General features: G+C 42.3%; 1 protein-coding gene across 8 annotated transcripts in view; it reads right to left on the bottom strand.

Annotated features, from left to right (window-relative positions):
- Window positions 1-12,112, bottom strand: part of LOC128696743 (uncharacterized) — a 318,805-nt gene that overhangs the window by 53,606 nt on the left and 253,087 nt on the right. For all 8 annotated transcript variants that reach the window (XM_070094497.1, XM_070094498.1, XM_070094501.1 and 5 more), the window contains 3 exons: window positions 6,363-6,467; window positions 598-695; window positions 131-462 (listed from right to left, as the gene is read on the bottom strand). In XM_070094497.1, the coding sequence (XP_069950598.1) occupies window positions 131-462; window positions 598-695; window positions 6,363-6,467 (535 nt within the window). The remainder of the gene's footprint in view (window positions 1-130; window positions 463-597; window positions 696-6,362; window positions 6,468-12,112) is intronic.

Below are 12,112 nucleotides of genomic sequence, written 5' to 3'. Positions count from 1 at the left end.
AAGAAGTGACCTCTGTAGTCCTTTTCTTTGGGCTTCCGCTCACAGGACGAGCAGAGGCACACAAACTAGCTGCACAGGCGGCATAAATTAACAAAAAAAAAAAAAAAAAAAAACACGGCATTATGCTCACATCGTAGGCGTCGGTGCCTCCTTCCTCTACGATATCGATGTCCCCGCGGGGGTCATCCTCCCGTCTACTTGTGCTCCTCCTGTCACTGCCGCGTCCACGCCCTCTAGAGCTAGTGCTCGCACGCCCACGACCCCTGCTGCTGGAGCGGCTGCGCCCCCTACCACGCCCCTGGTTGAGGGGGTGACCATTAACGTGTGATGTATCAGGCAGACCCATCTCAATGACGGGTTCATCAAGTGGTGGGAGGGAAGCAGAAGGAGACCGTAGCAACTTGGCCTCCAACGTTCGCACCCGAGACAACAAGTTGTGGATCTGCGTGCAGTTGAAGCAAGCTGGCACGGAAGCAACGGGAAAATATGTAAAAAAAAATATACACAATAAAATCAGCATAAATAAATGTATGTCGATTATACACATTGTACAACGGCAAAGGCACAGTAAAGAGCAAAAGGAATAAAGTGACTCACAATTATCACAATTATCGCCGTAAAAGCCAGGACAACAGCCGTAGTCCGTCTCCTGCACCTCCTTAAACGAGGTCACGTATCGGGGTCGTGTCATCGTCCTAAAGGGGCAGATAAAGGAACCAGATAAAGCGAGAAAATGAGGAATTGCTACAGACACCACTGGAGGCCTGCCTTCTCTTTCTCTGCTTGTCTGGAAGTTCATATTTTCTGAAATCACATTTGAAAACTCTGCACTTGATTTCTTAGTTTACACTAAATGAAAAAGAAAAGTCTCTGTTTGTGAGGACATGGTACTTTACCCAATTCTCCAATTATCATATATAACATAGATAATGATAAATCATAGTACTGTAACATCGTTTGTAGACGATACCAGAATCTGTGCGAGTAGCCTCCATCAAAACCGAGCCCTATATTAAAGAGGGGACTGAGGGAGCTGAAGTTCCAGGCTCATCGCCATAATAGACCTATTAAAAATCACACCAATTATTTTTTCAGACATCTCGAAGTATCTAAAAATAAAAATATAAATGTAATACCGATAGATCTCATTAAAAATAGTAACAAATCGTTTTATTACATTACATTCAGTATAAAAAATCGTGTTTTTTTTATTTCAGTTCTACTGTGTAGAGCAAACTCTTCAAAAATTCTCATATCCAAGCCCAGCAGACCCTTATTCCGAACCATCATGGAGGACATAGGATACCTTCACGCCAAGGTAAACTAAGTCTTCCGGTGAGGCACAGAATAGGAATTCGGTAATTACAGACACATAATGAAATGAAGGTAAACACAGATAAAAAAGCAACTCAACCAAAAGAAATGACACCAGTGAAATCCAGCAACCAGGGACGATCAGCGTATCAACGAGCAGACAGGACATAGGGACAAATAACACCCCCTCCTCTTCCTGCCAATATATCACCGCCCCATCCATCCCATCTTCCATACACTATTCCATGATACTAGATACTACAACAACCAGCCCATAAAAACCTCTTCCCACCACTATCTGCAACATAACCTGGATATCCCTTTGCCCTCCTTCCTCACCAAACTGTCCCATTGCTCACATCGTTCAACCATATCTCGCAGCAGAGTAACACCAAACCAAGGACAGATATTTCAAAACAACGAAGGAAGAGACTCCTCTCTCAATGAGGAAAGGCTCCAGAATCATAACAGACTTCCATACTTGGACGGAATCCCTCATCATTCCCTCAGATAAGCAGGGATCAGAGAGATCCAATGGAGATAAATGAATGATATCCCAAATAAATTCTGAAATAAGAATAATAGACAGAATGAGATATAGTAGCTACAACAGAGATGAAGTTCACAGAGGCAGAACAATCATTTCGCTAAACATGTTAAAAAATACTGACTTAATATAGACTTACCTAGGATAAGCTGGATAGGCCAAGATAATGTAGATTAGGTGAAAGGATATGAAAGAGGGAGAGAGAGAGAATGAAAGAGGTGGATATGAAAAGTTAGAAATAATACAGAATAGGCAGGGAGAACAGGAGACAGCGTACAAGGAATGTATACAGGAAAGTAGAAAAGATGGAAGGTAAGACAGGAAAAGCAACCCAGAAAATGAAAATCGGGCGGACAAACAGCAAAAGGGTGAGTTAGGGAGGGGGGGGGGGAGAGATAATTTTGTAAATAAATGATTACTATTATAATCAAGTTAAGCGCTAAACCCGAAATGATCAAACAGAGCTACATTTAAATGAAAAGACAGACGACAATGGATCAAAGACAAAACGGATGATGAAAGAGAAGCTTAGATCCTAAGAAGTCAGTGCTCCAGGTGTAAAGAGTGAACACTGAGATAAACCACGGAACGGGTGGAGTTTGAACCCAAGGAGAGTGAGTCCTAAAACACCAGGACAGTGTGTAAGCCAATGAGATAATATAAAACACACTATTGACACCCCTTATCATGAAATGATAATTTAAAATTGTAATGAAATTTGTGTTTCATGGTGTGAAAGAAAATATAGTAGGCAAGAGTCGTATAAAACATCTTGGACGCTAAAAATTTATGGATATAATCTAAAAAATATGTTACACAATGAAAAGGGACTGACCACCTTCGATCAAGACAAAGGAACTGAGCACCTGTCAAGGTTGAGGGACGGAACACCTCAAAATTATCTCTCCACTTCTTCAACGGTCTCCAGCATTGAAATCATTTCTGTATTCGACTGAAGAAGCCTGCTGCTCAAATGAAACGTTTAAACAATAAAGATATCCAAGTACTGCTCGATTGCTAGCGCACTCAGCTCACACACTGAGGTCGGTGGTTCGATCCCCGATACGGGTAAAAACATTAGGACGTGTTTTCTTAAGGCACCTTTTGTCCCTGTTCGCCTGTCAGTAAAATAGGTACCTGGGTGTTAGTCGACTGGTGTGGGTCGCATCCTGGGGACAATATTGATCTAATTTGCCTGAAATGCTCTACATAGCAAGGGGCTTTCTATATAGTAGTATGTCATTGATGTCCCCCCAACAAACACAGAATACAACCTCGTTCATATTTGCTAATATACAGGGCCTTAAGCCATCCACCAACAACAAAATACCTTTTATCAGTGGACTTCTAGTGGAGTCTAATGCAATGTTTGCAGCCTTCACAGAGACTCACACAAAAGATCACTTTGACAGTGAAATATGGATAAGTGGTTACAACCTTTTTAGATGCGACAGAAAAAACAGGCAACAAGGGGGGGTTGGCCTGTATGTCAGAGTCCCTTATCTGCACGGAGTTGCTGAACACCACAAATGAGGTAGTTGAAGTTCTATCAATAAAGATCGAGAACCAAAACCTAGTCATTGTGGTTGTATACAAGCCACCAGATGCAACCTCACAACAGTTCAAGGAACAGCTACTGAAAATCGATTACTGTTTGGAAAACCTTCCAGCTCCATCCCCAAACATCTTACTGCTTGGTGATTTCAACCTAAGGCATACAAAATGGAAGAATGTAGCAAATAATGTTATAGCTGAAACAATCCCCGGAGGTAGCGCAGATGAAAGGTCACACACACGTGAGCTACTAAGTCTCTGCGAAAAACACACCTTAAGCCAGCAGATAGTGGAGCCAACAAGACTAGAAAACACACTTGACCTTATCTTCACAAATAATGAGGACCTGATACGAGACATAAGAATATCAAAAACAACTAATTCCGATCACAATCTAATCGAAGTCCAGACGTACATGCATAGGGGTCCTGAACAGCAGAATGCATGTACCTGTGAAGGTGTCTTCACAAATACAATTTCAACAACAGGAGCATCAACTGGGACCAGGTAAACCATGTCCTAAACGAAACATGTTGGGAAGATGTCTTAAATGACATGGATCCAAACCAGTGCCTTGAAAGGATCAACTTCCTGGTAGCCGAAGCATGTTCTAGGCATATTCCCCTAAGAAAGAAGAAGAGCAGGAGTAAACTGGAGAGAAAAAGACGCTCCCTCTACAGAAGACGACGAAGAGTCACTGAGCTCCTCAGGAGTGCTAGAATATCTGATACACGAAAGGAGGCGCTGACCAGGGAAGTGGAAACTATCGAACTTAAGCTAAAGGACTCTTACAGGAACCAGGAGAGGCAGGAGGAGCTTAAAGCTATTAGTGAAATTGAAAGAAATTCAAAATATTTCTTTTCATATGGCAAAAACAAGGCAAATACCACATCTAGTATCGGGCCCTTACTCAGACAGGATGGGACTTACACAGATGACAACAAGGAAATGAGTGAAATATTGAAATCCCAGTACGACTCTGTGTTTAGTGAACCACTAATCGGTCTGAGGATCGACGACCCAAATGATTTCTTCATGAATGAGCCTCAAAACTCCATAAATGTATGCCAGATTTCCGACATTACCCTAACTCCGATAGATTTCGAAAAAGCCGTTGACAACATGCCTATGCACTCAGCCCCGGGCCCAGACTCGTGGAACTCTGTTTTCATTAAGAACTGCAAGAAACCCCTCTCGTGTGCCCTAAGTACACTATGGAGGAGGAGCTTGGACATGGGTGAAATTCCACAGTCACTTAAAACAACGGATATAGCCCCACTCCATAAAGGTGGCAGCAAAGCATTAGCTAAGAACTATAGACCAATAGCTCTGACGTCCCACATCATGAAAATCTTTGAAAGAGTGCTAAGAAGCAGGATTGCAAATCACCTGGATTCCCAAAATCTGCACAATCCAGGGCAACATGGGTTCAGGGCAGGTCGCTCCTGCCTCTCACAACTACTGGATCACTATGACATGACCTTGGATGCACTGGAAGAAAATCAGAATGCAGATGTAATATACACAGACTTTGCAAAAGCATTTGACAAATGCGATCATGGCGTAATAGCCCATAAAATACGTGCTAAAGGAATAACTGGGAAAGTGGGGAGATGGATCTTCAACTTCCTAACAAATCGAACACAAAGAGTAGTGGTCAACAGAGTTAAATCGGAGGCTGCCATAGTGAAGAGCTCTGTTCCACAAGGCACAGTACTCGCCCCCATCTTATTCCTTATCCTCATATCAGACATAAACAGAGATGTACACCACAGCACCGTATCATCCTTTGCGGATGATACTAGGATCTGCACGAGGCTGTCATCTGCTGAGGACGCGGTTAACCTCCAAGAAGATATAAACAAAGTTTTCCAGTGGGCAACGGTAAACAATATGATGTTCAATGAGGACAAATTCCAACTCCTCCGTTATGGAAAACTGGAGGAGATAATAACTAGAACAGAGTATACTACTGACTCCGGCCATACAATAGAGCGGAAAAATAATGTAAGGGACCTGGGAGTAGTAATGTCTGAGGATCTCACTTTCAAAGATCACAACAGTGCCACGATCGCACGTGCAAAGAAAATGATAGGATGGATAATGAGAACTTTCAAAACGAGAGATGCCAAGCCCATGATGATCCTTTTCAAATCACTTGTTCTCTCTAGGCTGGAGTACTGCTGTACATTAACATCTCCATTCAAAGCAGGTGAAATCGCAGATCTAGAGAGTGTACTGTACGTATAAGTTCTGTCAAGCACCTTAACTACTGGGAACGCTTGGAAGCACTTGACTTGTACTCGTTGGAACGCAGGAGGGAGAGATATATCATAATCCACACTTGGAAAATCTTGGAAGGAATGGTCCCAAATCTGCACACAGAAATCACTCCCTACGAAAGTAAAAGACTGGGCAGGCGATGCAAAATGCCCCCAATAAAAAGTAGGGGCGCCATTGGTACACTAAGGGAAAACACCATAAGTGTCCGGGGCCCAAAACTGTTCAACAGCCTCCCATCAAGCATTAGGTGAATTGCCAATAAACCCCTGGCTGCCGTCAAGAGAGAGCTGGACAGATACCTAAAGTCAGTGCCGGATCAGCCGGGCTGTGGCTCGTACGTTGGACAGCGTGCGGCCAGCAGTAACAGCCTAGTTGATCAGGCCCTGATCCATCGGGAGGCCTGGTCATGGACTGGGCCGCGGGGGCGTTGATCCCCGGAATAACCTCCAGGTAACCTCCAGGTATGTCAGCTAGGACTGTATTCCTTTTACATGTACTTGTAGAAATAAAGATTATTATTATTTATTTATCTTATTTGTCAATGAAAACTTGTGGATAAAAAAAATGAGAAAAAAAGTAAACGAAGTACATATAGTCAATAAAATACACAAAACTCCACACAACAGAAACAAAAGACAACACAGCACAAACACTTCGTACATACATGAACTGGATACGGTTACCGATGGCGACTTTACCGGTGTAAGTCTCTGTACCGTTGGCCACCTTACACGACACCATCTTGCTAACTGTGTACGGGCAGAAGTTCCTGCAGGAAGAAGGAAAGCTTTCTTTAATAACCAAGCACTTTCTCATATTAATATATTTACTATTATTATTATTATTATTATAGTCACAAGGGAACGCTAAACTCAGTGTTTAGAAGTTCAGAAGCAGGAAAAGACATTAACCATACTTTTAATTTGGTTTAAACCTTAGATTAAATAAATGACTAAACCTGACAGTCATTTTGTTTCGCTGAGGCTGGCAACACGTACACTTATGAATAAAACTGGGGAAGGAGTGAGCTTTTGTGACCTAGCTACTTTATCTAATAATATATTTTTAGGGAAAATAAGTGCCAGGTATGAGAAACCTTATGGTCTCTTATTAAAAAAAAAGTAATGCAAAAACTCATATGAGTAGTTTAATTTTTTCCGTGGGTAAACGACTTTAAACACTTGAAAACCACACGGTATAAATTACTGTACTTCTGCACAAAGCTAATACTTTCAAATCTCCTTTGTGGGGGATGCAATCCCATATATAACATACAGAGAAGGATGCTCAAATTAATCCACTGTATAGAGAATCTTTCATACGAAGATAAACTGAAAGCTATGAACTTGGCTCCGTGGCCTGGTAGCTAAAGCTCTCGCTTCACACAGCGAGGGTAGAAACACTGGGCGTGTTTCTTTACACCGGTTGTCTATGTTCACTCATCAGTAAAATGGGTACCTGGGAGTTAGTCGACTGGTGTGGGTCGCATCCTGGGACAAAACTGACCTAATTTGCCTGAAATGCTCTGACAGCACAACAAGCGGCTTTCTATATAGTAGCATGTCACTGATGTCAGCTAGGACTGTATACTTTGTATTTGTAGTAAATATATTATTATTATTATTATTATTATTATTATTATTATTAGTATTATTATTATTATTATTATTATTAACACAGAAAGGTTGATGAATATGACACATGTAACATCTGGATGGCGAAAAGTCCTCATAAATATAGATACCTAATTGTTGCACATGTGTCTTATTCATCAAAAACTAGAGTGCTCCTCTATTCTCATATTCTGCCATTCTTACCATGATAACAATGACACAGAAGCAAGCTCTGAATGTGGCAAGTAAAGAACTGAATTCGACTTTAGTATTTCTGTCTGAGTTACTGTCTGCACTGTAAAACAATTCTAATTAAAAAAGTAACACCTGATAAAAAATTACCAGTGTCCAAAATACCTTGCTTCAAATTTTGTAAACATTTGTTGCCCTCAAATCTATTGTAATATTTTTTAAGTTACTCGTACATATGCACTACTTAAATTTAAACTTATAAAAATAAACTCCGCCTTTTAACCACTCAAAAATTTAACTATTGTATAAAGGCTACTGCAATACAAAAATCATTTCAAGGTGACATCACATCAGACGATAAAAAAAAAAGTCTCTTTAAGGTTTAATGACAGATGCTCGCATGAAAAACCCTACAAGGATGAAGGTCTCTTAATCCATGGAAATGACGCTATTCGAAGTGTACAAATGTTAAACAGGAATAAATAAAGAAGATATAAATAGCGTGTTGAAAATATGTAACCAAAACTAGACTCGTAGTAATGGATTCAAGTCCGGGAAATTTAGATTTAGAAAGGATATTGAGAAGTGCTGGTTTGAAAGGAGTTGTAGATGAGTGAAACAAATACCCTGGTAGCAGCACTGAGGCAAGAATTTTGGGTAGCTTAAATATAGGTTGGATGGGTAGGTTTAGATTAGGCAAGATTCGTCAGGAAACAGGCTAATTGTTTCCTGAGATAAGTAGGTATGGGTAGGTGTGAACTGGACTTGCCTAGCATGGGCCAGAAGGCCTGCTGCAGTATTCCTTCGTTTCTATGTTCTTTAGATCAAACCTGATTCTCTCTCATTCCCAACAGAAAAAATAGAACGGAATACCAGAGTTTATTGCGCTTGTCAGAGTATCATAACATAAGGCAATTTAAAAGCACTTATAATTGTACCAACATAGCTAGAAGATCAGTTTACAACAATCAGCACACGTTAATGAAGACCGCTGCACACCTGTGGCTTCTTTACTGTTTCATATACGTTTATTATACTATCTTTTTTATCTTGCTTTCTCTCTTCCTATCTGTCTGCCTCTCCTCATTTTTATGTGCTTGCCTGAATCTTCTTTTTTCTGTCTTTCTTTGCCCTCTCCCTCTCTTTTCACGTGTTGCCTCTGCTCTTACAGCTTTCCGCTCCTCCTACTTGTTTGTATACTCATCTTATGAGTTGCTGTCATCACCTCGGCATAGTTTACTTACTCAGCGGCGGTGCCTCGAAAGAAAGAGAGAGAGAGAGAGAGAGAGAGAGAGAGAGAGAGAGAGAGAGAGAGAGAGAGAGAGAGAGAGAGAGAGAGAGAGAGAGAATCCTTAACCTAACCTTGTCAAACCCTTCGTAAAAAAGAGAGAGACAGAGAGAGAGAGACGGAGTGTATATATATATATATATATATATATATATATATATATATATATATATATATATATATATATATATATATATATATATATATATATATATATATATATGTGTGTGTGTGTGTGTGTGTGTGTGTACTCACTTTCTTCTGGTTGCAGGGGTCGAGTCACAATTCATTTGTATGTGTGTATGTGTGTGTGTGTGTGTGTGTGTGTGTGTGTGTGTGTGTGTGTGTGTGTGTGTGTGTGTGTGTGTGTGTGTGTGTGTGTGTGTATGTGTGTGTGTGTGTGTGTGTGTGTGTGTGTGTGTGTGTGTGTGTGTGTGTACTCACCTATTTGTGGTTGCAGGGGTCGAGTCCTAGCTCCTGGCCCCGCCTCTTCACCGGTTGCTACTAGACCCTCTCTCTCCCCGCTCCATGGGCTTTATCAAACCTCGTCTTAAAACTGTATGGTTCCTGCCTCCACTACGTCATTTTCTAGGCTATTCCACTGCCTTACAACTCTATGACTGAAGAAATACTTCCTACTATCTCTCTGACTCATTTGTGTCTTCAACTTCCAATTGTGGCCTCTTGTTTCTGTGTCCCCTCCCTGGAACATCCTGTCCTTGTCCACCTTGTCTATTCCACGCAGTATTTTATATGTCGTTATCATGTCTCCCCTGACCCTCCTGTCCTCCAGTGTCGTCAGGCCGATTTCCCTTAATCTTTCTTCATAGGACATTCCCCTTAGCTCTGGAACTAACCTTGTTGCAAACCTTTGTACTTTCTCTAATTTCTTGACGTGCTTTATCAAGTGCGGGTTCCAAACAGGTGCTGCATACTCCAGTATGGGCCTGACATACACGGTGTACAGTGTCTTGAATGATTCCTTACTAAGGTGTCGGAATGCTGTTCTCAGGTTTGCCAGGCACCCATATGCTGCAGCAGTTATCTGATTGATGTGTGCTTCCGGAGACATGCTCGGTGTTATACTCACCCCAAGATCTTTCTCCTTGAGTGAGGTTTGCAGTCTTTGGCCACCTAGCCTATACTCTGTCTGTGGTCTTCTGTGCCCTTCCCCTATCTTCATGACTTTGCATTTGGCAGGATTAAATTCGAGAAGCCATTTGCTGGACCAGGTGTCCAGTCTGTCCAGGTCTCTTTGAAGTCCTGCCTGGTCCTCATCAGATTTAATTCTCCTCATTAACTTCACATCATCTGCAAACAGGGACACTTCTGAGTCTAACCCTTCCGTCATGTCGTTCACATATACCAAAAATAGCACTGGTCCTAGGACCGACCCCTGTGGGACCCCGCTCGTCACAGGTGCCCACTGTGATACATCATTACGTACCATGACTCGTTGTTGCCTCCCTGTCAGGTATTCTCTGATCCATTGCAGTGCCCTTCCTGTTATATGCGCCTGATGCTCTAGCTTCTGCACTAATCTCTTGTGAGGAACTGTGTCAAAGGCCTTCTTGCAGTCCAAGAAGATGCAATCAACCCACCCCTCTCTCTCTTGTCTTACTTCTGTTATTTTATCATAAAACTCCAGAAGGTTTGTGACACAGGATTTGCCTTCCGTGAATCCGTGCTGGTTGGCATTTATACTCCTGTTCCGTTCCAGGTGCTCCACCACTCTCCTCCTGATAATCTTCTCCATAATTTTGCATACTATACACGTCAATGACACAGGTCTATAGTTTAGTGCCTCTTTTCTGTCTCCTTTTTTGAAAATGGGAACTACATTTGCTGTCTTCCATACCTCAGTTAGTTGCCCAGTTTCCAGGGATGTGTTGAAGATTGTGGTAAGTGGTACGCACAACATATCTGCTCCCTCTCTAAGGACCCATGGAGAGATGTTGTCCGGTCCCATTGCCTTTGAGGTATCGATGTCCCTTAGCAGTTTCTTCACCTCCTCCTCATCTGTATGTATGTCGTCCAACACTTGTTGGTGTATTCCTTGTTGGTGTCCCCATCTGGTCTGTCCCCCCAGAGTCCTTCCTGTCTCTACTGTAAATACTTCCTTAAATCTCGTGTTGAGCTCCTCACATACCTCTTGATCGTTTCTTGTGAGTTCCCCACCTTCTTTCCTCAGCCTTATCACCTGGTCCTTGACTGTTGTCTTCTTCCTAATGTGGCTATACAGCAGTTTCGGGTCAGATTTGACTTTCGATGCTATGTCGTTTTCATACTGTCTCTGGGCCTCCCTCCTTATCTGCGCATACTCGTTTCTGGCTCTTCTACTAATCTCCTTGTTTTCCTGGGTCCTATGCCTCCTGTACCTTTTCCATTCTCTGTTGCACTTAGCTTTTGCCTCCCTACACCTTCGGGTAAACCAAGGACTCGTCTTGGTCTTCCTATTATTTCTGTTTCCCTTGGGAACAAAACTTTCCTCTTCCTCCTTGCACTTTGTTGCCACATATTCCATCATCTCGTTTACTGATTTTCCTACCATTTCTCTGTCCCACTGAACCTCCTGCAGGAAGTTTCTCATACCTGTGTAGTCCCCCCTTTTATAGTTTGGCCTGTCCCCTTCAGTTCCTGTTACCTTCTCCACTTGTAACTCTACTATATAGTCAAAACTCAGAACCACATGATCGCTAGCTCCAAGGGGCCTCTCGTAAGTGATGTCCTCGATGTCTGAACTGCTCAGGGTGAACACAAGATCCAGTCTTGCTGGCTCATCCTCCCCTCTCTCTCTGGTTGTGTCCCTGACATGTTGATGCATGAGGTTTTCAAGTACCACATCCATCATCTTTGCTCTCCATGTTTCGGGACCCCATGTGGCTCCAGGTTTTCCCAGTCGATCTCCCTGTGGTTGAAATCGCCCATTACCAGTAACTTTGCTCTGCTCGAGTGAGCTCTTCTTGCCACCTCAGCCAGTGTGTCCACCATCACCCTGTTGTTTTCTTCGTACTCCTCTCTTGGCCTCCTGCAGTTCTGTGGTGGGTTATACATCACTCCAATGACTACTTTATGTTCTCCGGACTGAATTGTACCTACAATGTAGTCTCTTTCTCCAATCATGTCCATGCCTTCCATTTCCTCAAATCCCCATTGGTGTTTTATGAGCAGTGCAACCCCTCCTCCCCCTCTACTCCTTCTATCTTTCCTCAGGATCTGATATCCTGTTGGGAAGATTGTGTCTGTTATTATCTCAGCGAGTTTTGTTTCTGTGACTGCTATGATGTCTGGGGATTTTTCACTGATTCTTTCATTCCACTC

Source organism: Cherax quadricarinatus, chromosome 46 (assembly GCF_038502225.1).
Source record: "Cherax quadricarinatus isolate ZL_2023a chromosome 46, ASM3850222v1, whole genome shotgun sequence".
Lineage (NCBI taxonomy): Eukaryota > Metazoa > Arthropoda > Malacostraca > Decapoda > Parastacidae > Cherax > Cherax quadricarinatus.
This window is presented reverse-complemented; position numbering and strand designations above follow the sequence as displayed.